At 47.3% G+C, this 23,205-nt stretch overlaps 1 protein-coding gene across 9 annotated transcripts in view; it reads right to left on the bottom strand.

The window, feature by feature from the left end:
- Mfsd4a (major facilitator superfamily domain containing 4A) overlaps positions 1-23,205 on the bottom strand; it is a 46,853-nt gene that overhangs the window by 5,846 nt on the left and 17,802 nt on the right. For 6 of the 9 annotated variants that reach the window (XR_001783717.2, XM_017319650.2, XM_006529345.4 and 3 more), the window contains 3 exons: positions 17,655-17,802; positions 13,207-13,277; positions 11,889-12,009 (listed from right to left, as the gene is read on the bottom strand). Coding sequence is in view for 7 of the 9 variants with exons in the window: in XM_017319650.2 (XP_017175139.1) it covers positions 11,889-12,009; positions 13,207-13,277; positions 17,655-17,802 (340 nt within the window). In the remaining 2 variants the exon portion in view is untranslated. Of the gene's footprint in view, positions 1-8,131; positions 10,323-11,888; positions 12,010-13,206; positions 13,278-17,654; positions 17,803-23,205 lie in introns of those variants that run through there. The other 3 variants (XR_001783716.2, XM_030252750.1, NM_001114662.1) reach the window with 1 other exon arrangement.

Here is a 23,205-nt window from a genome sequence, read left to right on the forward strand (position 1 = left end):
AGCAGCCAGCTAGCCAGAGAGAAGCGAGCAGTTTCTTAGGTGCTGCTGTTTGTAGTTAGCCCTTGAGAGGTAGAGATGCCGAGTGGCTTGTGGGAGAGTAGCTGCCTGCTAATGTGATTTGACTTGATCCCATGGTGCTGGGGAGAATATGACGAGGGGCCTCACTTGTATTAAAGAAGTGACTGCCGCTGGATTACACCTTAGCAACACTCCCTCCCATAACTTTAGACAGCTTTAACCAGGAAATTCCTGGAGAGTACAGTCTCTTGAATGTTCAGTGTAATGCACATGGGGAAGTTTCATGAAGTTAACTTGTCTATGAAGTACTTAAGTTGGAATTGAGCACCTTAGGTACTCCTGAGGTACTGGCTGAGTACATCTCTGTGTATATACTGCCATGGTGACCCACGGTATGTGAATCTTTTTCAGAGGGAGGCATATTCATCCCCGAAGATGGCCATTAGTCTATTTGTTCTAAACCTAAGAAAGAAAACCTAATCACTGCTGCACGTGTGGGTGTCACTTAAAGACAGTGCCTTGTTCAGTTCAGTTTTAAATGCATGGAATCACAGGCCTTAAAGACCAGTTACCGACTTGGTAGGACCCAGTGCTCAGACATACTTCAGTCAGTCACCTTATCCTCCTCTCTTCTGTTCACACATTAAGCATTAGGACATCTTGCCTAAAGTTCTTTGCAATCTGTTTGCTTTCATATAAAATGGGTTGGCTGGGAAGTTCCCGGGAGGTGTCTAGGGTGTAAGAGTCCTGGCTCGTTGGCATGATGTATCCTTCAAACCATATATAAGCAGCATTAGCAGAAACCTCAAGGAAGGGTCAGGAAGAATGGTCTCGTCTTTGCCTTGTTCTCATCTTAGTAAACCCACTGATTCTGCTCCCTGCAGGGATTATGAGCTGTGCTCATGCAGCCTGGAGTCTTCTCAGTAGGATGAGGGGAGATACAGAGTGCCTGGCAGCTGGTCCAGAGGTCCTGTCAATAGAAGCATTTGCTCTGCCAGCATCAGGCCCAGGGCTGCTGGAGACTGCTACTAAAATCGCTCTGCACTTTCTTGGGATCTGTATTAGCACTGTTTGTTTGTCTGTCTGTCTGTTTTTGTTGGTTGGTTTTAGAGACAGGGTCTCACTGTGTAGCCCTGAGAAGCTTTCTATATGGAAGAGGCTGGCCTTGAACTCACATAGATCTTCCTGCTTCTGCCCCTGAGTGCTGGGATTAAAGGTGTGCATCACCATGCCCAGCTGTTTTTGTTCTTAAAAACTGGAAGCACTTAATGGTTATTTTATTTGATTTCAGCTTCAGGATATTGACGATCAGGGAAATACTGTTTTCTCATTTCTAGTTTTGGGGGACTTAGTGTTTGGAGAAGCGAGCAATGGATCACCTGATGAGTCTTCCTTCCAGGCTCTGTGAGGCAGCCTCTTTGAGCTAGGATGTAAATGGCTTAAGATCTCTTACTATTGTGCTTTGCAGAAATGTGTAATTTTAGATTATTTGCAGTTGATAGATTGCACTGTAAATTTGAAAAGTATACAATAGCTAACAATTAGTGTTATTTTCCTTTGTTGCTTATTTCTGTTACACAGGGGACACAATCCCTTCTGAGACATTTCATTGTTTGCTTGAGGACAGTATTACCAGTAGACTCTGACAACATTTGCCACTGCCATTGCTGCATATGAGAGAGAATAGCATGGTTCAGGCCTCTCTGTTGAGCATTATATATGCATATACAAAAGATACACACAGGACCCTTGGTGCTAGAGGCCTGCTTCCAGGTGTGGCTGGGGTTCTCCCCTTTGCTTCTGGCAGTTCCCTGTATCTTTGTGGATCGGAAAGACTAAACATAAGACTCTGTGGGACTGGTAGTGTCTGCCCATAGTCCTGATGCCTGGAAGGTGCAGGAAGGAGGATTACAGAGTTCCCGGTCATTCTTGGCTGCTACAGAGTGAGTTTGAGGCCAGCCTGAGCTACATGAGAGCCTGCCTAAAAAGACATTGAAGAGATTCACTGGTTCAAAGCACTTGGTGTTCCTTAGAGGGACAGAGTTTGGTTCTCAGCATCCACGGCAGGTGGCTCAAAATTGCCTGCAGTTCTAGTGCTAAAGGGCCTAGTGCCCTCTTCTGCCCACCACAGGCATCTGCACATATATCATCTACACAAACCACCTTTCCTTTCCTTTCCTTTCCTTTCCTTTCCTTTCCTTTCCTTTCCTTTCCTTTCCTTTCCTTTCCTTTCCTTTCCTTTCCTTTCCTTTCCTTTCCTTTCCTTTTTAAATAAAAAAAGCTTTAGTTCATTTTGATACTGATTATCTCTGATTCTAAACATAAAATCTTGGGTTAAGACGAGTTTTTTAGAATTATTCCCTTCATTCACCAAATTAATCAAATTGACACCCCCTCCCCCTTCTTTTTCTTTAAGTAGGTTTTGTTTTTATGAGGTGGGTCTTGTGTTGTTCAGACCAGCTTTAATCTGCTGGTTACAACAGTCTCTTCAGGTATCAACCTCCTGCCTACTAGCTGGGCCCACAGGCACGTGCCACCACATCTGGCTTAAGTTTGCATTTAAGAGCAACCTAATAATTTCCCATGAGTCCTATCAGAACTTCTTTTTTAAAAAGAGCCTCCTAAACTGGATCTTTCTTTAGGTTGGTGGTAGAGTGCCTGCCTAGCATACTAGCCCGAGGTTTGAGTCCCATTACTACATAAACCAGGAGTACGGCTCAAACCTGGTATCCTCCAGCTAGGTGTGTAGAAGCAGGATGAGCAAGAAGTTCAAGGTGTCATCCTTGGCAAGTTCAGGGCCAGCCTGAGGTAAAAGACCCAGTCTTGGGGAAAAAAATGAAAATAAAATTGTGATGAATGGGAAGTAACCATGGGTTATTTTACATGTGTGCTAGGAGGTTGAGTCACAGCGAACCTGGCAATTGAAGCACTGTAAGGCGCGAACATGATTTAAAAGGTAAACAACATTAAAGAACGAACTCTTGTTTCTCATTCAGTTAATCTCTAGTAAAAGCATGTGTCTGCCATGGAGTGATTGAGTGTCTGTACACCGATGTCTGCACAGGAAGAGGGGAGCGGGTTCCTGTGTATGAGTTTGGGTGGATGATAAAAAGGACTGATAGGGTGCTCGGCCCCTCAGAGGAGCCGCTGTCTGGGTGTGCGCCCTCCTTGTGTGTTGTATTGAACTGCATCTCCTGTTACTCAGTGTCACCACTGAGGTCGTTAGACAGGTGCGAGCAACACCTGCCCACAAGAGTAACTGTCAGGGCGCCACTAGTGATATGTCTCAGGTTAGGTTAGTTTACTCTAAGGAGACCTGCAAAGTATTCCAATCTCTTTTTGTTCTTTTCTGAAAAAGCAACTAATATGGTAACTGCTAACAGTCCTTAAAATTAACATTAGTTGTTCTTACAGCTGGACAGAATGGTCATCTCAACTAGCTACCCAGTAGCACTTTTGTAGAGACAAAGAGATGTTGGTTTAAGGCTGGTGAAGCCAGGGCAGAGTCTGGAATTCTGCCTTTGGGTGACAAATGTCATGAAGTTAAGGGTGATGGGGCAAAGGACGCATGAGCACTTTGAGGGCTTTCTGATGCACTGCTGTTCAAAGAAAAGATGGCAGTCCTCTGGGTGTCATTTCCAGATGTGGCAAGGGACTGCCCCGAGTAGCCCAACTGGGGACCTTACTTCTGTTGCTTCTAAGCTTTATGTAAAAGTGTTGTAACTTCTATAAAGATCATGTGTATTTTAAGAAAATGATGCAGTTTTTAAAACTTCTATGTAAGAACTGACAGAGGGATTTGCCTGTATGTGGGAAGCTGGCTCTGAGAACGCACTCTGGCGGGTTTACTCCAAGTCCAGAGCTGTCGAGATCTGTCGTTAGAGACGTGCAACTAGATATGGACAACAATTGTATTTTTTTAAAATAAATATTTTTAACAAAATGACTTGGAGTGATTATTTCCTTCCCCTCGCTCACCAGTCAGTGATATTTTCATCCACACTAACTGGGTAAGGAAAGAATTCAGTGGGGATCCTGAAACGCAGTCTTCAACTGCTTGATATGTCTTCATGGAACACTTAAAGCCAGCTCAGAAGAAGGGGACGACGGTGAAATGATTGTCGGCGTGGAAGGAATGGAGAGAGGACAGATGGGCTGGAAACACTGTGAAATCTTTAAAGTTGTACTACATTTATTTATGTTGTGTCTGGGTGTATGTGCAGGTTTGCCACAGTGCATGCATGGCAATTGGGACAGCTTTGGGGGATCAGTGTTTGGCTTATGTCACGTGTGTCCTGGGGATCAGACTCAGTCAAAGGCTTGGTGGCATCTCCTTTGTTCTGTGGGCCATCTTACTGGCCCTGAAATGTGTGTGTCTCAGCGTGTGTATGTGTGTGTGTGTGTTTTATGCAAATGTCATACAGTTAGTTGTAATCAGATGTGTTCACCGAGGCTTTTGGGATGAACACATTGCTCATTTCCACTTCAGCCCCCTTTTATGTTTTCAGAAAGGGTCTCGTGTAGTTTTGGCTGCTCTGGACCTTGATAGCCTTGTGGTCTTCCTGCCTCAGCTTCCTGAGTGCTCGTTACAGATGCATACCACAATGCTTGGCCTCCCTAGCCCCCTTTCTTTGGAGAGCTTGGGAGAAGAAAAGAAAGGACCAGTTAATTTAGCAGTGAAATGAAGTGTTTTTAGAAGTGGCTTAGAACATGATGGAGGATGTGGGCCTAATGGGTGGCCTGATCACATCAGAGAGCGCAGGCTCATTCCAGATGAAAGTACCAAGAGCATACCAGATGGCTGGTGGCAGGACACAGGCCCTGGGAGTGTCTCTTTGGCTGGTGCTTGACCACACCGTTGAGCCAATGAAGGGCTTTCCTGGGAATCTGCTCAAATGCATTACCTAAGAACACTAATCTTAGAGGAGCTGAGAAATATGGTCTTGCTTTTTGCAGTCACAGAGTGCATTTTTGAATACCCAAAGCTCCAGGTCCTTCGGTGGAAAAGCCTGCCACCATTTCGGCCTTTCCAACTGTTGGCACTAGTTTGGCGAAGCGCACTGACTGCAGGTACCATTCCATCTGTGTTTCATAGAGGCGTCTAATGGCCACCATCCTCACACTGGGCTCTTTGGGCTTTATTAGGTAGGAGACAATGTTGAGTGTCCCAGGATCACACTCTGATCATCACAGTATACCTGCCACTGAAGGAATCATGAAGTGACTTCATCGGAGTCACTCAGAAGTACAGTGATGTGTCATAGAACTGTCACAGAAGTAAAGACTTCAGCAGCTGTGGAGGTTCCTAGCAGATGCAGCCATGGTACTGGATTGTGAGTGTTGTTCCCATATGTTTTGAACACACTGGTCATTTACCTAAGCCCCTCTCCCATCTAGCCCAGTGTTTGTTAGTCCTGTTAATCTCTCACAAGCACTGATGTCTTCTTAAGATGCTCTTCCCATACCTTCCAGGAAGCCACTTTGACTGTTGAATGGGTTCCTACCTCTGGCTTCTAATTTTTTACTACATCAGTTCTTTTTCTAAACCCCTAGGTTTTGAAGAACCCCCAGGCTCGATCTCTCAGTCCCTGCAACCACTAACTAGGAGATTTCATTCCTTGTCTCTGAACACTGTAAGCTATATAACTTCTCTTTAAACTCTGGCTACCAAGTCTAGCAGCTGGCTTGATATCCAGGATAGCATCATATACTGATGTGCAGAACTGTTTTTTTTAAAGATATGGCCTCAGGCTTGCAAGATGGCTCAGTTAAGAGCACTGACTGCTCTTCCAGAGGTCCTGAGTTCAATTCCCAGCAACCACATGGTGGCTCACAACCGTCTGTAATGAGATCTGTTGCCCTCTTCTGGTGTGTCTGAAGAGAGCTACAGTGTACCCATAGGTTGGGAACAGCTGCTCTTCCCAAAGATGGGAGGGCGAAACAGAAGAATCCACCAGAAGTGAGCTTGGCTGTGCAGCAGCGAAGAACTCTTCTCAGACAAGATGGAAAGGCAGGGGCCAACACCTCAAGTTGTCCCCTGACCTCTACAGGCATGGAATAACATGTATGAGTTACATAAACCTGAGTTTACTTCACATGTCCTTTCCCATGATACATCTGATCTTCATCATATTCGTTCAATCATGCATAGGCACGGTGGTAAGTAGGGTTTTTCCCTAAGACTTCATTTGTAGGGCATAGTTTGCCTTATTGTCTATGTTCCCCAAACCAGTTTAGGCTGGATGAGCCCACATTTCCAGATCCCAAGGTGTTTCAGGATGTGTTTGGCCACAGAAGGGAAGTTACTAAGGATGGCTAGGGCGCTCCAGGTTAGAGTTACCAGTTGCTTTATTTAAGAAGGGGTGTGCAGCCTGATGTTGGCAGGGTCTCAGCTTGTTAAGTACTGTATGTATAGCCAAGTAGAGTCTTCCCTGTGCTTGCCTACCTCAAAATGCCTCACACCTGGGCATAGGTCAGATGCCTTCAGCTTGAGACTGGCACCCTTCTCTTATACTCAGTCCATCAGCAAATTCTGACAGACCTTCCAACTGAATTCGCCCTCACCATTTCCACTGCTTCCAGCATGGTCCAAGTCACTGTCACCTCTCCAGCCCTGCAGTGTATCTGAGCCTACCTCAGCCCCACTGTCTTCAAACAGCCAGAGTAACGGTTTTAAATGTGTGAACCGTGCCATGTGACAGTCTGTTGGTAAGCTCACATCCCCCAGAAAAATCCACATTCATGCCACCCTGTTTCTTGCCACTGTCTGCCTGCTTTGCAGTTTGTCCAGACCAGTCTGCCAGCTGCTCCTCAGATTCTATGGAACATTCCAGTTCAAGGCCCTTCCCCTTGCTGTAGCCTCTACCTGGCAGGAATATTCTCAGGTACCCACCCGCCTGGCTTTCTCCTGTGTAGCACATGTCCTCTTGTTAAGATAGCCCGAACATCTGCCGTTCCCACGCCCACCCCTGCTGCTTCTTACAGTACTCTATCATCCTATAACATGTTATATATTTACTTGCTGTTTCTATGGCTTTGACCTTGAAGTCTCTGTGAGGCAGGGACTTCTCATTCATTGCTGAAACTGTACCTGAGCCTCTGCTTTGAACATGGTGGCTGTTTGATCTTTTTTTTTTTAATGTGTAAACGCAATCTCTGTAAGAAACTTGTGAGCTGAGGCTATCGCTCATGGGTAGAGTGCTTGCCTCCCTGGTGTACTCTAAAGTGGATCCCCAGGTGCACACAGGCTGGCCTTGGTGCTGCATGCTTGTCATCCTAGCACCTGGGGTGTGGAAATAGGAAAATCGGGAGTCCAAGATCATCTGAACTACATGGCATCTAGTCTACCTTGGGCAATGTAAAACCCATTTCAAAAAGACAAAACGAATGAATAACAACAAAACAAATGAACCCTTTGTGTCACTATACCTTCCTTTAAATGTGTGCAAGGTATGCTGGTGGCTTAGATCCCCAAGTCTGCAGAAGGAATCTGGGAACAGGGAGACATCACAACACTCTTGTTTTGTTTTGTTTTGTTTTGTTTTCGAGACAGAGTTTCTCTGTATAGCCCTGGCTGTCCTGGAACTCACTTTGTAGACCAGGCTGGTCTCGAACTCAGAAATCCGCCTGCCTCTGCCTCCCGAGTGCTGGGATTAAAGGCGTGCGCCACCACTGCCCGGCTTTTTTCTTTTTTTTTTTTTCTTTTTATTTTTTTTATTTATTTTTTTTTGTTTTGTTTTGTTTTTTTACAACACTCTTGATAGCTAGAAGTGTGGCTTAGTGGTGAGTCTTGCCTAGAATGCTTGAAACCCCAGGTACCACCCCTAGCCCTGCCCCAAGTTCCAAAGGTGTACATATATACATACATACATATACACATACATAACATACATACATACATACATACATACATACATACATACATAGTTGTCATGTGTGTATCTTATATTGGGTGTGTGTGTGTGTGTGTGTGTTTGTGTGTGTGTGTGTGCACAAGAGTGTGTGCATGTGCGTCACGTGAACCTCTAAGAGAGACCTGTCTTTGGGGAGCGTTAGACCATTTGATCTTCAGTATAAAGGGTCGACTGCCCTTCAAGATGGATAACACACTTACTAGGTTTAAAATATTTTATTTTAGGAAAGTATGAGATTCTTTTGAGTTTTCTATATTAACACATCAATCATCACCAATGTAGGTATAAGCAGTGATTCTTCTTTCTAGATCTGTATAAAAAGGATGTTTTCTTGAAAAAAAAACTACAAGAAAAATACAACCACTTTCTCTTTGCCCAGGTCAGTCACCATAGTTAGATTGCCCAGCTAGATTTTAATATGGCTAGTATGAGGTACTTTTCAATGAATTTATAAATATAGTTAAAAGGATTTGCTTAGGCCATCGGCGTTTCAAAGTTAAATTTGACTTAAAGTTTGTACCAAATGGAGATGACGTCTAAGCTGCGTATGAGGTGTTACAAAGAATAGAAGTAAAACCATGAACATTTGGAAGGCAGGTCCCATGTAGGGCATGCAGCAGATGCTCCACACACTCTCAGTTCTCTCAGAATTCCTGTGAGGTAGGGTGCTTTTAGAAATGCCATCATACTGGTAAAAACAAGCAAGGCTGGAGGTGGGGGATGGGGGGCTTCTGGAGTCACAGCTAGAAGGCTGATAACCTGGCCCACCTCTGCTCTGCTGGTGTCTAGTGTGTGAACTACAGCCCTTGGGACCATGAGTCCATGCTCACATGAACACATGTATATGCACAGAGAATGTACAGATTAAACCAATGACTGTAACAGGACATTTGTTCCTCCTAGAGACTTCCCAGAGACAAATCATGTCATGTCGCTGATGCCAGAAGCCTTGCACCCAGCCCTGCCCGGGCTGGTGAGCCGCCTTCTTGTATTCTCTGGATTACTAACCTACCTTCTGTATAGAAGAGGGCACTCCTGACAGACACTGGTTTCTGCATACTGACACTGCTCTCTGTATACTGCATGGCTTGAATTATATAGTAGTCCTAGATTTATATGGGAGGGAGGGAGGGCCTTGACACAGTATAAAATTTTCATCTATAAAAGGTATAAAATACCAAATGAGCTATTTTTTTAAAAAAAATTCTTCTGTACCTTGAGGATCTCAGTAAAGAACAACAGACTGTCCATTTCATTCTCCCTGCACTTTCTGAACCAACTAGCATTGCTCGTTAGCAGAAAGACGCTGGAAACCCATCTGTTCCCAGGGGCACGGCTTTCACCATTTCTGGGCCATGGCTGACCTTGGACTACCAGCAGGCTGTCACAGAGATCTGAGAGGAGGAGCCCAGCAGTATTCTGTCACAGAAATGTCACCACCTTGGTGCCATGGACACTCCTGAGCAGCATCTGAGCTGCTTCTTGGGCTCAGGAGCATCTGCCATGTAAAATTAGAAAGTGAGGTTTGGAGAATTACCTTTGTTTAGTTACAATTTTTTTTTTTTTTTTAAAGCTAGGTAGTGGCAGTACACACCTTTAATCCCAGCACTTGAGAGGCAGAGGCAGGAGGATCTTTGTGAGTTTGAGGCTAGCCTGGTCTATAGAGTGAATTCCAGGATAGCCTGGTCTACAGAATGTGTTCTGGGACAGCTGGGGCTACCCAGAGAAATACCATCTCAATAATAATAAAAATAATAATTTAAGTCTTTGTCATGCCTACTAGCTCTCAAAATGAAAATTTAACAGTCAACTTTCTAAAGCTTGTCTGAGTTAGCCCAATGCAACACTGACTAGGGTCTCAAAGCAAGATTCAACATTTCCTTTGTTGTCTTAGGACACAAATAAACTGATTTCTGCAGGACGGATGTGAGGGACTTGGGACCATGGGTAAGTGAAGAACACATAAATCTTTTTTAACATGCCAGAGGGGCTTGATTGATTTAAAATATATCTACACCTAGCAGTGGTTAATGACTTAGGATTTTAGCATGTTTTTCAAACTTCAACTAAACGTGATCTCAAACCCAGAGTTTAGCCCATGCGTGGGGTGGTGTGTGGAGAGGTGTGTGCGGGCTGTCTTTCATCCTCCTGTCTGGTTGTCAGGACAACAAGTCCGGACCAGAGAGGAAGATAACTAAAGTGTCAGGCAGGTGCTCGATTTGTCCAGGGAAGACTCAGGGAAGGAAGACACAAGCAAGAGCAGCCTCCTGTGCAACCCTGGCTTCCTGTGTCAGTCTGGTCACCCTGTGGCTCAGGAGCTGAGCTCTTCAGCTCTTCACCTCTGGTAGCACTCAGGGTTCTCCACACCAAGGGCTTTGTCTTGGGTAAGAACTACAAAAGAAAACATAAACAACACTGGTAGCAAATGTGGGCGGCCCCAGCTTCCTCTGCAGCATTTAGCTCTTGAGAGCAAGCAAGCTGTATGCTTTTCTGCTAGTCTAGCTCTAGGTGCACTAGGGCACACGTACAGCCACAGTCTCATAGGTGCACACATGTATGTGTGTGCGCTCAAGAGCACACGCCACACACACACACACACACACACAATACACACACGGCACTGTGGGAAGTCAGATCAAGATCAAGTTCTGGTGAAGTGCTAATAGAGACAGTGAGACTGATATCTAGGGCTGGGGGAAAAAAACTGTTTGTCTCCCATAAGAAAGGAACATTTGATATTCACAATCATCATCATCATCACCACCACCATCATCATCATCTCTTCCTCTTCCCCCTCTTCCTCTTCATTTTCTTCAAGGGCAGTCTTTATTGGGATATTTATTATGTGTGTGGTGGGGGAGTGTGCATGCTACAGTCAGGATTCATGTAGAAGTCAGAGGACAGCTTACAGGGCTCAGTTCTCTCCTTCCACCATGTGAGTCTCAGGGACTGCACTCAGTCTTGGTGGTATCAGTATCACCCATGCATGCTGAGCCATCTTGACTGTATATGTTAAGCGATGCTCTCTATAAAGGAACTGGCTAGTCAGAAGCTACCACCTGCCATCCCAGAGGCTGTTCTGAGAGGCGGTATGACTTCTCTCTGGCTGTAGCCAATTTTTGTTTTTGTCATGTTGTGTTTTTGTTGAGATGGAGTCTCACTGTGTACCCTGTCTGACCTAGAACTCAAGTCAGTAGACCAGGCTTGCCTCAAACTCACAGAGATCCACCCCGCCTTTGGGGTCAAAGGCGCGTGCCACCATGTCCGACTATGCACTTAGTATTTAAAGTGAACATGGCTACTTAGAGAGGGCTGTGGGCAATTCTTCCATCTTTTTGTATTCTGTTTTCAAAGAGAGAGCACTGGCTCAGCACTAGCTCTCATTTGCTGAGAACAGCCTGATGCATGGCTGTGGTCACTAGGCAAGAGACTCACACAGTTACAAAAATAGCCTTGGTACGATCCCGACCTGGGGTCTCCAGGATGGAGACTATCCTTAGGAGTATCTCTATCCTGAAGGAACCCTTCCCTGCTATTTTGCCACCACCCCCCCTCCCAAAAAATGTCCTTTTTGAAGAAGCAATTTGGACAAGAGTCAAAACCCTAAACTGTAAGAAAGGGCCTAGTTAGGCCACTGGGCCAGGTTCCAGCCAGGGAGGCAGGCTCTCCCTTCTCACGGGTTCAGACTTTGGCACTAGGATCCACTGTAAAGGGGTTCACTGTCTGTGCCCCTCTGCTAATGGAGAAGCCGTGAGTCAGCCTGTTCACCCTCTGCTGCCTTCAGACTCCAGTGGACAATCACAGGGAAATCAGGAAGAGGCGAAAGGGAAGCCGTAGGAAAACAAACACTTCCTTGCATTTCATTTGGAGCAGAGCAGCACTTCCGATCGTTAGGATCCCGCTCTTCCCCCGCCCTCCTGTTTCCCCCGTCTGTGTAGAAACAAAATTTCTTCTTACCTGATGAGAGTTCAGGGTGTATCCTGTGGAAAAACAGGAGCAAGATGTAGAAGATAAAAGCCAGGCAGCCAAAGATCACACCACAGACCAGGAAACTGTAACTGCCCTGGGCCTGAAAGATCTGCCAGAGAGGAACACAGCAGCCATTAAAATCCCACTTGGCAGTGCATGGGAAAAATGGCTGCCTTGGGCCCTTTTCGGCTTCTCTGTCAAGTTGGGGCCATCCTACCAGATGCAGGAATGTGGGGAAGGTCTCCCCAAAGTTACAAATCTGGTGAAGACATAAATCCTGCAGTCAACCAGGGTTGAACCTGTCTATACATCATATACTCTTTCAGCCCTGTGTTCTAAAACTTCCTGGAAGACACCATGTGATCATTGACATTTCAAACATGTAAGATGTTTCTATACCTGTAAGCCTAAGTGGAACTCTGGGGAAGGTGTGTGTGTGTGTGCGCGTGTGCGTGTGTGTGTGTGTGTGTGTGTGTGTGTGTGTGTGTGTGTGTGTGTGAGAGAGAGAGAGAGAGAGAGAGAGAGAGAGAGAGAGAGAGGCAAGCAGGCAAGTACACCATATCAGACCCCAGAGAGAGCATTTCAATGTATCCAGAATGTAACCCTTCCTCTCTCCATCAGGCTGGAAGGAGAGAAAGGAGGCTTCAGTGGCTATGAGAGCATTGTGGGGGACAATACAACACAGGCTCTGCTTCATTCAAAGGAGGCTGTTACTAAAGCCAGCTGACCTAAGACAAGCTGCTAAATTTATTTATGTCTCAGGATTCTGAAAAGACTGGCATCTGTGTTGCGGTAGTCAAGGAAAGTAATGCTGGTTTTAACTTTTGACTTCCTGGGAAACAAATGTAACACAGTCATGTTGAAGGAAAGCTAGGGAGTATTCAGGGCAGGCACTGGTCATGAACGGGGTCCTGGGTAGTATTGCTACAGACTGGAAGACATGGATTTGGGCAGGATGCATTAGGAACACTGCCGGCATCAGGGCACTCCAACTAGGCTTTGAGAGCCAACACCATTCCTATAGGCCCACCCTGGCCCCAGGCCCAGACAGCCCTGTTTGCTTTAGATTCATGCATTTGGTCATTAAGGTCTCCACATCCCACCTTCAGAGACCTGGCTTTTGAGTCTGGCTGGCTTAGGAAGGGAAGCATCTAGCCTCAGCCTGGTGGGTTCCTCAAGCTATGTGGAACTCAGGAAGTGACCGCTTAGACTTAAAGGTGCTGGGTATATCTTCTCACCTGCTTAGAGGAGTACTCCCTGACCCCCCCCCCCCAACACACACACACACCCAGAGGACCCCACCTACCAAGCCAACCAGCATCTGCAGGACCATCTCGCCAATGCCTGCCCCAGTCACCAGCACTGTGGTCGCACAACCTAGCCAAATGAGAAGGGAAGGTTGAGTGAGAGCAAGCTGAGGATGTAGGAGTAAGCTGTCAGAGTCCAGAGCATTGTGGGATGCCTCTGGAAGGTGTAAGCGACCACCGTGGTGTAGGGCATGTGGGACCTTGTTACCAGACAAGCATAAGACTGGTAAAGCTGAATGAGTTCCAACCCTGGGGAATCTCAGAGTTGAAGACAGCAGGAGTGGAGCCGTTCCCTCCCTGCCTCTACCTGCTCTGGAATGTGTAACTACCTCACTCTACTGAGGACCATGGGCACTGGGTCATGTAGCATAAACACCTGGAGTTCTCCGTGCTAATGAGGTATCTAGAGAAGCCCAGGGTGTTCAGCCAATGAGCTTCCCTTCCTGGACATTCCTTCCCCCAAAAAGGTATTTAATCCCTGGTTCACCCTGAGTAAGGTGTATACATTCATATCTACCGTCAAATAAAGCGGTATGAACAAGCAAGCCTTCATTAAAGATGTCTGTGGGGAAGGCCTTCATCTTAAAAAAGCATCATCTAGACTCCAGAGGAAGGTCGTCTCTCCTTAGCCCCTTCTTACTCTCACTCTGAATCAGACCTAGTTCCGGACTCTACCTTTCCCTTTCTGCCCGGTGCGTGGATGCTCTGAGGAGAAGCATGGAGCGAGTACCCATTCCTGACTCCCAGTGGTATGCCGACAGCACCCAGGTACACAAAAGACTGGGAACCTCAGCATTCATCCCAGAATCCGCTATTTCCCCTCTGGTCTGTCAAAGGAAAGCACAGACCGTGGACCACTGGTTTTAGACTTTGTTCTGCCTTCTTCTGACAGGGTGCCAATGGCGTTTGGAGCACCCCGGTGGAGAAGCAGGGTGCAGTATGACACTGCGAGATCCTAAGACATTTTGGACTTTGATCTGTGACAACTTTGGGACTGTTTCTATTCTATTGTTTATATGTCTCTTGTTCTTAAACCTTCAATCATTCATAGTTATATAGCCTGGCATTTGGGGCTCTTCTCAGTCTGACCACGGGCTGCCTTTCCAGAAAGCTCTCCTGAGACCTTCAGAGCCTAAGCTTAGCATCAGATATGGAATCTAAGGCCAGTTATAACACCCCTTGCCATTTCCACTTCGGCATGACTTGTGGCTTCTCTAGCGTGCTGACCCAGGATGGTTCTTCAGGACAAGTCTAAATGCTCTATGTGCTTTTTTTATCTTTCACACTGCTGGCTCCTGAGCTACCTTTCAGATAGGATAAACTGTGATCACAGCCTGTGTCATGGCCTGTCTCTGAATGGTCCATTACCAGCCTGCTTAAGATTCTCCTTCCAACAGTTTATGTGTTGTGGAGTTTAGATTTCCTTTGGGATCATCTTCCACAGTCCCTACACCTGGAATGCAGCTTTTCCTCTAGCCCTAACTATTGCTGTTCCCGCACAATCTGACCCCATTAGCTGACAGCCTTCCTTTTCCACCAGACAATAATCTAGGAGGGTTACTGTCCCTGCCACCCCCTGGTTCCCTGGCACACACCAGAGCGTATCAGTAGTACTGTGGCCAAAGTTTGCACACCTACTGAGGGCTGTACTTCTTTCTGTCTCCCTCAAGCCAGTCCCTATCCTGCCTGTGCTCGCACTGTGTCCCTTGCTCTGACACATCCTCCCTCAGCAGCTTTCCCTATCCTCCCTCCACAGCTCTTTCTCCATCCTCCCTCCACAGCTCTTTCTCCATCCTCCCTCCATGGCTCTCCCCATCCTCCCTCTGTGGCTCTCTCCCCATCCTCCCTCAGCAGCTCTCCCCATCCTCCCTCAGCAGCTCTCCCCAGCCTCCCTCAGCAGCTCTCCCCATCCTCCCTCAGCAGCTCTCCCCAGCCTCCCTCAGCAGCTCTCCCCATCCTCCCTCCAAGGCTCTCCCATCCTCCCTCCATGGCTCTCTCTCCATCCTCCCTCTATGGCTCTCCTTTTCCCACCGTTTCCTCAGTCCAGGGAAGCTCACATCTCATCAGATTTCTAGATTGAACACTGCCCACTCCCATCTCTGAATTCCAAGGGCTCCCATCTGTTCTGTACGTTGTTTTGAGACACCCCAAGATCCTTCTGTGTACATAAGGGATGGTGCCACAAACTTAGAGGGAGGGAGGCCTGTGGAGCTGCCAGAGATGCCAATCAATGCAGAGTTTTACATTTCTCCCACACAGAGCGTTCCTACGGGATCAGCATTTGGTTTGGGGCTGTTTCTGTGGTGCTAGGGAGCAAAGCCAGAGCCTTCCACATGAAGTCCTCTTTCTCCTCCCCCTTCTCCCACCTTCTCCTCTTCTTCCTTCTTCATCTTCCTCTTCCTTCTTCTTCCTCCTCTTCCTTCTTTTTTGAGATCAGGTCTTACTATGTAGCCCTGGCTGGCCTAGAATTTGTGGAGATGTGGCTATGTCTGCCTCCCAAATGTTATTAGTATTACAGGTGTGAGCCACAATGTGACAGACAAGAAAACTGAGGCTCTGGGGCTGGAGAGGTGGCTCAGTGGTTAAGAGCACTGACTGCTCTTCCAGAGGTCCTGAGTTCAATTCTCAGTAACCACATGGTAGCTCACAGCCATCTGTGATAGGATCTGATGCTCTCTTCTGGTGTGTTTGAAGAGAGCTACAGTGTATTCATATACATAAAATAAATAAATTTTCATTAAAAAAAAGAAAACCAAGCTTCAATGAGAAGAAATTATGTCATTTGGGGTCATAGGCCTGCAAATGTGGAGGTATGCTTGTGCTTATGATGACCTCAGAGCCTACATACTCTTTGTCCCTTTCTGGGAGTGTATTGGAGAGGACATATCCTAGGTACAGAAGCTGTGAGATGGGTCATATAGCAGGGACAGGCCTAGTCAGTGGAGAACAAAGAAGAGGACACCCTTTTCCATGGAGATCAGAGATACTTCCTGGAAGGGCATGGGGTGGGGGTGGGGGTGGGGGTGGTGGAGTAGTTGGAGGCAGTCCAGAACAAGTGTGGCTCTGGCCCAAAGCATGGTGGCTCAGAGTAACTTCTGTGTCATCAAGGAACTCCGAGGAGTTGTGTGGCTAGACTGCAGCTCTGAGAGGCTCTAGAGAAAAGGAGCTCCCTACTGGTGCAGAAGCCAGCTGGGCTTCAGAGGACCCTCTGCAGCAGCTTGGAGAGTGACCTTGTGACGTCCTCACACCTAGATCCCATCAGAACAGGCCACCTCTCCACTCAGAGGAGCCTGGGCCCAGGGTGTGGTATGGAACCACAGGGGGTCATAAATGCTCAGTGGGTCAGACAAGACTGAAGGGAAACAAGTCCAGACCTATGAAAGCACAGGAAGGGACTGGATATTGGACAGTCCAGCACTGTTAAATATGCCAAGCAAGTAAATGATGAGAAAGGAAGGTTGACTGTAGCCCCAGACCATGGGGAGTGACAGGAAGATGGAGCTGAGTGATCATCCAGCAGACTTGCCATACTAGCACATCAGCTCTTCTCTCAAGACTGACATGGGGGGTGGGGGGGGGGGGAAGGCTGGAGAGATGGTTCAGCGGTTAAGAGCACCGAAGGCTCTTCCAGAGGTCTTGAGTCCAACTCCCAGCAACCACATGGTGGCTCACAACCATCTGCAATAGGATCCGATGCCCTCTATTGGTGTGTCTGAAAACAGCTACAGTGCACTTACATACATAAAATAAATAAATCTTAAAAAACAAAACAAAACAAACAACCCTGACATGAGAACCCTGTTTCTCACTTAGTTGACTCCTGAAAATCTGAGTGCCTCCGGGATGAGCTGAGGGAAGGGACCATGTCTCCTGTGTCCCCTGGGCATGTCATGTTCTCAGTAGCACACAGATGTGTTCTCAGGATGGGTGCTGACACTGGCTGATGCTTTTTCTGCCCTCACTTCCGTCATGGCCAGGGCTGCTCCAGAATCATAGGCTAAACGAATTTTCCCTGGTTTGAGATGCAGCTCAGCTGTGTGTTGAACCCACTCAGGGGATCCAGGAGCCAGAAACTTGAAGACGCTTGGTACTTTGACTTATTGACCACACGAATTGTTTTTCTTCTAAGTTACAGACCAGATACCATGACAGCCAACATTAGTTAGTTGTAGATCCATAAACAGTACCGCAACATCATGAAGAAAGAAGGAAATGGATAAGGAAGCCACAAGGCTTCCCAGAGGCCTGCGAGGACACATGTAGGACACATAGCCATGGACAGGGCATCCATGACCAAACATGGCTGTCCCCAACCATGCCAGGAGGTGTTTTGATTTTCCTGGTAAAGAGAAAGCCCAGACCTGGAACACTCCAGCAAGCTGGGGGCAGGAGAGGAAGTGTCTACCCGCGGCAGGAAGCATGCTCTTGTGTTTCCTCTGACACTTACCTTTATACTGGAGGATGTCCTCGGTGTAGGCCAGCATACTGGGGAAGGTGCTACTGAGAAACAGCCCCAGGCTTGCGGTCCCCACAAACAGGAAGATGACATTGTAGGAGAAGATAAGCAGCATCAGGAAGGTCACCACCACTCCCACCTGTCACGGCAGAGGCAGAGGCAATTAGAGAGGGCACAAGGCTCCGGGCATCTCAGAGAAAGGGACGCTCACTCGGGCAGGGGCATCCTTGCTGGCCCGGGAGAACGGTGTGGTCCATGCGCCACCGTGTGGTCTCACTGATACCTGCACGGTTCCTAGTTTGGGATCTAGGAGGTCTAGGGAGTTGAGCCTCCCAGCACCTATCTATGTGCAGCTGCACCCTCCCACCCCAACACCCAGTAAACCCTGGGGGAATGACCGAGGGTCCCCAACGACTTCTCTGAATCCAGGTCATCAACATTCCCTCTCCCGATGATGGAGATGGGCAGTCTAACACCCCACTCTTCGGTTCTCTTCCTCTGACACCCAAGTTCTAGTGTCCAGAGTGAGAAAGCCATGAGCCAGCAGGATGGGTGGTGGACCTTGGTTTCCTACTCCCTGGGAATTCAACACAAGCACCCAGGAGGATCAGTGGCTATGGCAACCAGCTTGGGGCTCCTTAGATTTGACTTAAATCCCACTGGAAAAACCCTAGGAGAAGGTTGTGGTCCATGCGCTGGAGCTAACAAATCACCAGCTCAGATCGCCTGCTCAGATCTCTGTGGCCTAGCAAGGTCCCTACCTCACAGGCAGAATTTTGCTTAAACAACCCAGTTTTTAAGCTCTTTTTAAAAAATGTTTTTTTAATGTAAGCATTGAATGATTTTCACATAAACCACAGCTGGGAAGAAACCAGAGCTGTACAAGGCTTAGAGTCTGCAGCTCCTACTGCAGGTCTTAACTGCATGCCTCCCAGCCATGGAGCCCTGAAGTCGATGTCTCCATGAACTCTACATTCTTATCTTTACACCAGTAGTTACTGTGAGGTCTCAAACCAGGCACAAATCTCTGAGGTGCTTATTTCACATATCAAATTGAACTGACCACCAGGTTCTCCCAGCATCCCTCAGTCCCTGCCTGTCATAGAGTAAAATGGCTGGCATACCCTACTCTCTACCCTAAACTTCTCCAGCTCAGGGGCTGGGGTGGCCTCCCCAGCTGCTCTTCCTATATAATCCATACATTTTAGTTACATGGTCTCTTTTTGGTCTACCCTTTACTCTCCTGCCCTCTTGGTCTGGCTCTCCTCTCTTCTCTCCCCCAACCCCTCACATGGCTCAGGGTCATGTTCATTCTGGACTCTCACAGATGTCCCTGCCTCTGGCTATGTTCTCCCTTTTATCTACAATAAACCTTTCCTCTACCATACCTAGGAATAGTGCCTGCCCACCTTCCTTTCCCTTTTCCTTTTCCTTTCCCTTTCCCTTTCTCTTTCCCTTTTCCTTCCTTCCTTCCTTCCTTCCTTCCTTCCTTCCTTCCTTCCTCCCTCCCTCCCTCCCTTTCTCCCTCCCTCCCTCCCATCCCTCCCTTCCTTCCTTCCTTCCTTCCTTCCTTCCTTCCTTCCTTCCTTCCTTCCTTCCTTCCTTTTTCATTCAGTTAGCAAGAGGATGTCAAGGCTGATGGTGAAATGATACAAGAGACTTCAAAACTATTGCATTTCCAACAAATGGTATATTACTCTAGCATTCTCCAAAGGCTGGGAGACAAACCCAAGGCTTGGTGCATGTTTGGTAAGTACTCCACCACAGAGCTACAGCCAGCACTCTGTGTTCTATAGAAACCTCATGCTCTATACTAAGTCCTAGCTTGGTAGGGAAAATGTTCCTGGGTTTGGGCTGTGCATGTAGGTCAGATTTAGAACACTTACCCTGGGCACCCAAGGCCCTGGGTTTGATCCCCAGAGCTACAAAACAGAAAACATTCCAGGTAAATATCTGCATATCTGTTTCTAGGAAAATATGTACACAGACCTAAACATCACAATTAGTCCAGGAACCCACAAGGACTGGGTAGGCTGAAAGAAAGGGACCTTCAGAGAGTCACAGGTCTTGGGGGATTTTGCTCACACTGGAAGAGGGAGTCTAGTGACTCCAGCACAAGAACCTCAGTAGCTCTGCCTCAAGATCTCTCAGAAGGGATGCATTCTAGAATCACCCCCAGACTCACCCTTCCTGCCCTAGGACGGTCACCAAGAAATGGTGGCTGAAGATGAACACACCCCTTCTCCCTGGAGAGGTAACTTGAACGATGTCTTTTATAATAAAAATACAAGGCAGTGGGCCATGACGGTGCACACCTGTAATCCTGGGGCTTAGGCGTCTGAGGCAGGAGGCCTAGGAATAGAAGCCTGAGCTGTATAGTAAGATCTTACCTCAAACAAAACCAGGAAAGCAGGGGCTGGAGAATAACTCAGTGACAGAGCACTGGCTGCTCTTTCAGAGGACGTGGGTTTGAGTCCCAGTACCTACATGATGGCTCACAGTCATCTATAACTCCAGTATCAGGAGGTTTGATGCCCTCTTCTGGCCTCTGTGGGCACCAGGCATGCAAGAGGCGCACAGACAAACATGCAAGCAAAACACCCATACACGACGCCCTGGAATCCACAAAAAAGTGGAAGGAGGACAAACAAACCTTCAACATTGTTCTCTTGCCTCCACACATATACCATGGTCCATATGTGCCCCCTAACGTCTCTCACTCACACACATACACACACAAATGTAATAAATAATAATAATAATAATAATAATAATAATAATAATAGCAGCAGAAGTCACAGATATAACTGTGGTTCCAAATACAACATATTTTTTATTTGGCAAAGATGAACCTACAGCTCTATTTATTCTTTCTTTCTCTTTGAAGCATGGCCAGAATTCTATCCTAGGTTTTCTGTCTACATCCCCATTCACTATAGTCACAAGATTCACTTGTCTTCATGCTAGGGATGCTTATTGTCCTTAAAACCATGATGTTGGTCCAGAACTCCAGACAGGCATGTGAAGCTGTTCTGCAGATGCAGTGTCTCTTGGACCACTGACAGTGTGATCCACACTGAACTTGGAGTTTTCTCTACGTGTCTTTCTCTGCCCATTAACAAGCTGTACATCCCATTCCTCCCTTCTCTGCTGCCCACCAGTTGTGTTCAGAACTTGGCTCCAGGGCCCAGTATATAGCTCAGTGGTATAGCACATCCTTAGCAGCACCAAACTCCACTCCCCACCCCAAAGACTCAGCTTCACCTATAACTCAGGAACAAAGCAGGTATTGTTGCTGGAGTCTGCTGGACATTGATGCCACTTAACAAGAGATGCTGAAAACCATTCCGGCCCAGGGGTGGCCCAATGGAACTCAGAATTCAGAAGCTGTGAAAGCCTTTGACTAGCTCCAAGTGCCTCTTGTGTCCTTCCACCTAGCTATGAGGAGCTGTGTTTGTCAAGGTGGTGGAGGCTCTGGGACAGAGCACATCAACCTGATGACTAGGAGTGTAGCCTCCCCTCCCCCAGCCTTAGGGTTCCACTCTTTACACCTGGATGGAGCTTGCCTGCTCAATCGTTCTGCCACGCCCACTGCTGGAACCTGCCGCTTTGCTATTCGGAGTCATACACGTGGTCACCCTGCTACTGGTCCCCGGGACTATTTGGCGAGAATCGCCCCCCCCCTCCCCTTCCCCTGCTTCATAACTGCGTGCAGAACAGTAAAATTGAGCTTTGATCAGCATGCCTGTCTTAGCTGCATTTCTTTCTCTCGTCACCTAGCTCCTCTTCTCTTCCAGGTTTCCAAAATGCCTTTCCAGGCTAGAGCCCAGGTTGTGATCTGCTGGTCGGACACAACATAGGAGGAAGGAGGTGATTGGTGGGCTGGGGGAAACCCACAGGGTGCTCAGCTGCTGCTGGGCACTGATCAAGGCCTAGTGTGAAGAATCTCAGAGGACTGGAGATGTCATCAAAGATGACTTTTAAGCACAAGAAGTGAGCAGATGAAATACTCAGCTCTAAGGGGGGTGGGGGACATTTCTCTGTCCTCATTTGGATTTCAGAAGACCTGCAGATAAAGACTTGGTCTTTAGTTTGTATATGCTTGGACTGGGAGTGGCACTATTTGGAGGTGTGGCCTTGTTGGAATAGGTGTGCCACTGTAGGCTTGGCCTTTAATACCCTTGTTCTAGCTGCCTGGAAGGCAGATTTCTCCTAGCAGCCTCCAGATGAAGATGTAGAACTCTCAGCTCCTCCTGCACCATGCCTGCCTGGATGCTGCCATGTTCCCACCTTGATAATGGACTGAACCTCTGAACCTGTAAGCCAGCCCCAATTAAATGTTGTCCTTATGAAAGATGCCTCGGTCATGGTGTCTGTTCACAGCAGTAAAACCCTAACTAAGACAAGGGTCTTGTCATAGCTGCTTTAAACTATCTGTGGGACCGTGTGTGTGTGTGTGTGTGTGTGTGTGTGTGTGTGTGTGTGTAATCCTTAGGTCACTGGAGGCATGCTGATGAAGGGACTGTGCTGCTTCCCCTCTGTCCTCTTTCCTGGCTTATGACGACATTCATGACATGGCCAGCCCTACTCCAGTCTTTGTTATCCAGTATTGCATAACTAGATCTTAGACTAGAATACCCCAGAGTGAGAGCCAGAGTAACCCTTTTCCCTTTATAATCACCTTAAGCAGTCACTGTACCGATGGATATGGTCCTTGCATCCTGTTCCTCTTCCCAGGAAGGTCCTGGCCTCACTACCCATGAACCATCAGGGAGTCTTTCTGTTTAGCTCTGCCCTCATCCAAACCCCTCCCCGCCTCAACTATTCTGCACTGTCTCCCTGACTAAAACCAGAAGCATTTTATTTACTTATTTACTGTTTATTTATTTAGAGACAAATTCTATGTAGTCCAGGCTGACCTTGAACTCAATCCTCCTGTCTCCCCTTCCCCCAAGTGCTAGGATTGTAGGGGCCCACTGCCATTATACCTAGCTGAGAAGTCTCCCTCTCTCTTCCTTCCTTCCTTCCTTCCTTCCTTCCTTCCTTCCTTCCTTCCTTCCTTCCTCCCTCCCTCCCTCCCTCCCTCCCCCCTCCCCCTCCCTTCCCCCTCCCTCCCTTTCCTGTGAATGGGTGTTTTGCCTGCATATATGTGCACCACATCCACACAATGCCTGAGGAGGATAGAAGAGGGTGTCAGGTACCCTGGAATTGGATTTACAGTTGTGAGCCATCATATGGGTGCTAGCAATGGAACCCAGGTCCTCTGGAAGTGCAGCCAATGATCTTAACCATTGGACCATCTCTTCAACTTGGGAAGTGTTTTCTTACTGTGAATTTCCTAGAAAAGTAGTGAGTTCTTAATCCCTGGAGGTATTTAAACACACACTGATGGGTGTGCCACAGAAGTGACACACTGATGGATATGTCACAGAAGTGATCCAAACCTTGGTGGGAGGTCGAATTAGGTGTACCCGAGGGATTCTGTAATCTGGAGTCCTTTGTCACAGTGACATAGACAAACATCAGACACAGATCTTAATCC

Source organism: Mus musculus, chromosome 1, assembly GCF_000001635.26.
Source record: "Mus musculus strain C57BL/6J chromosome 1, GRCm38.p6 C57BL/6J".
NCBI lineage: Eukaryota > Metazoa > Chordata > Mammalia > Rodentia > Muridae > Mus > Mus musculus.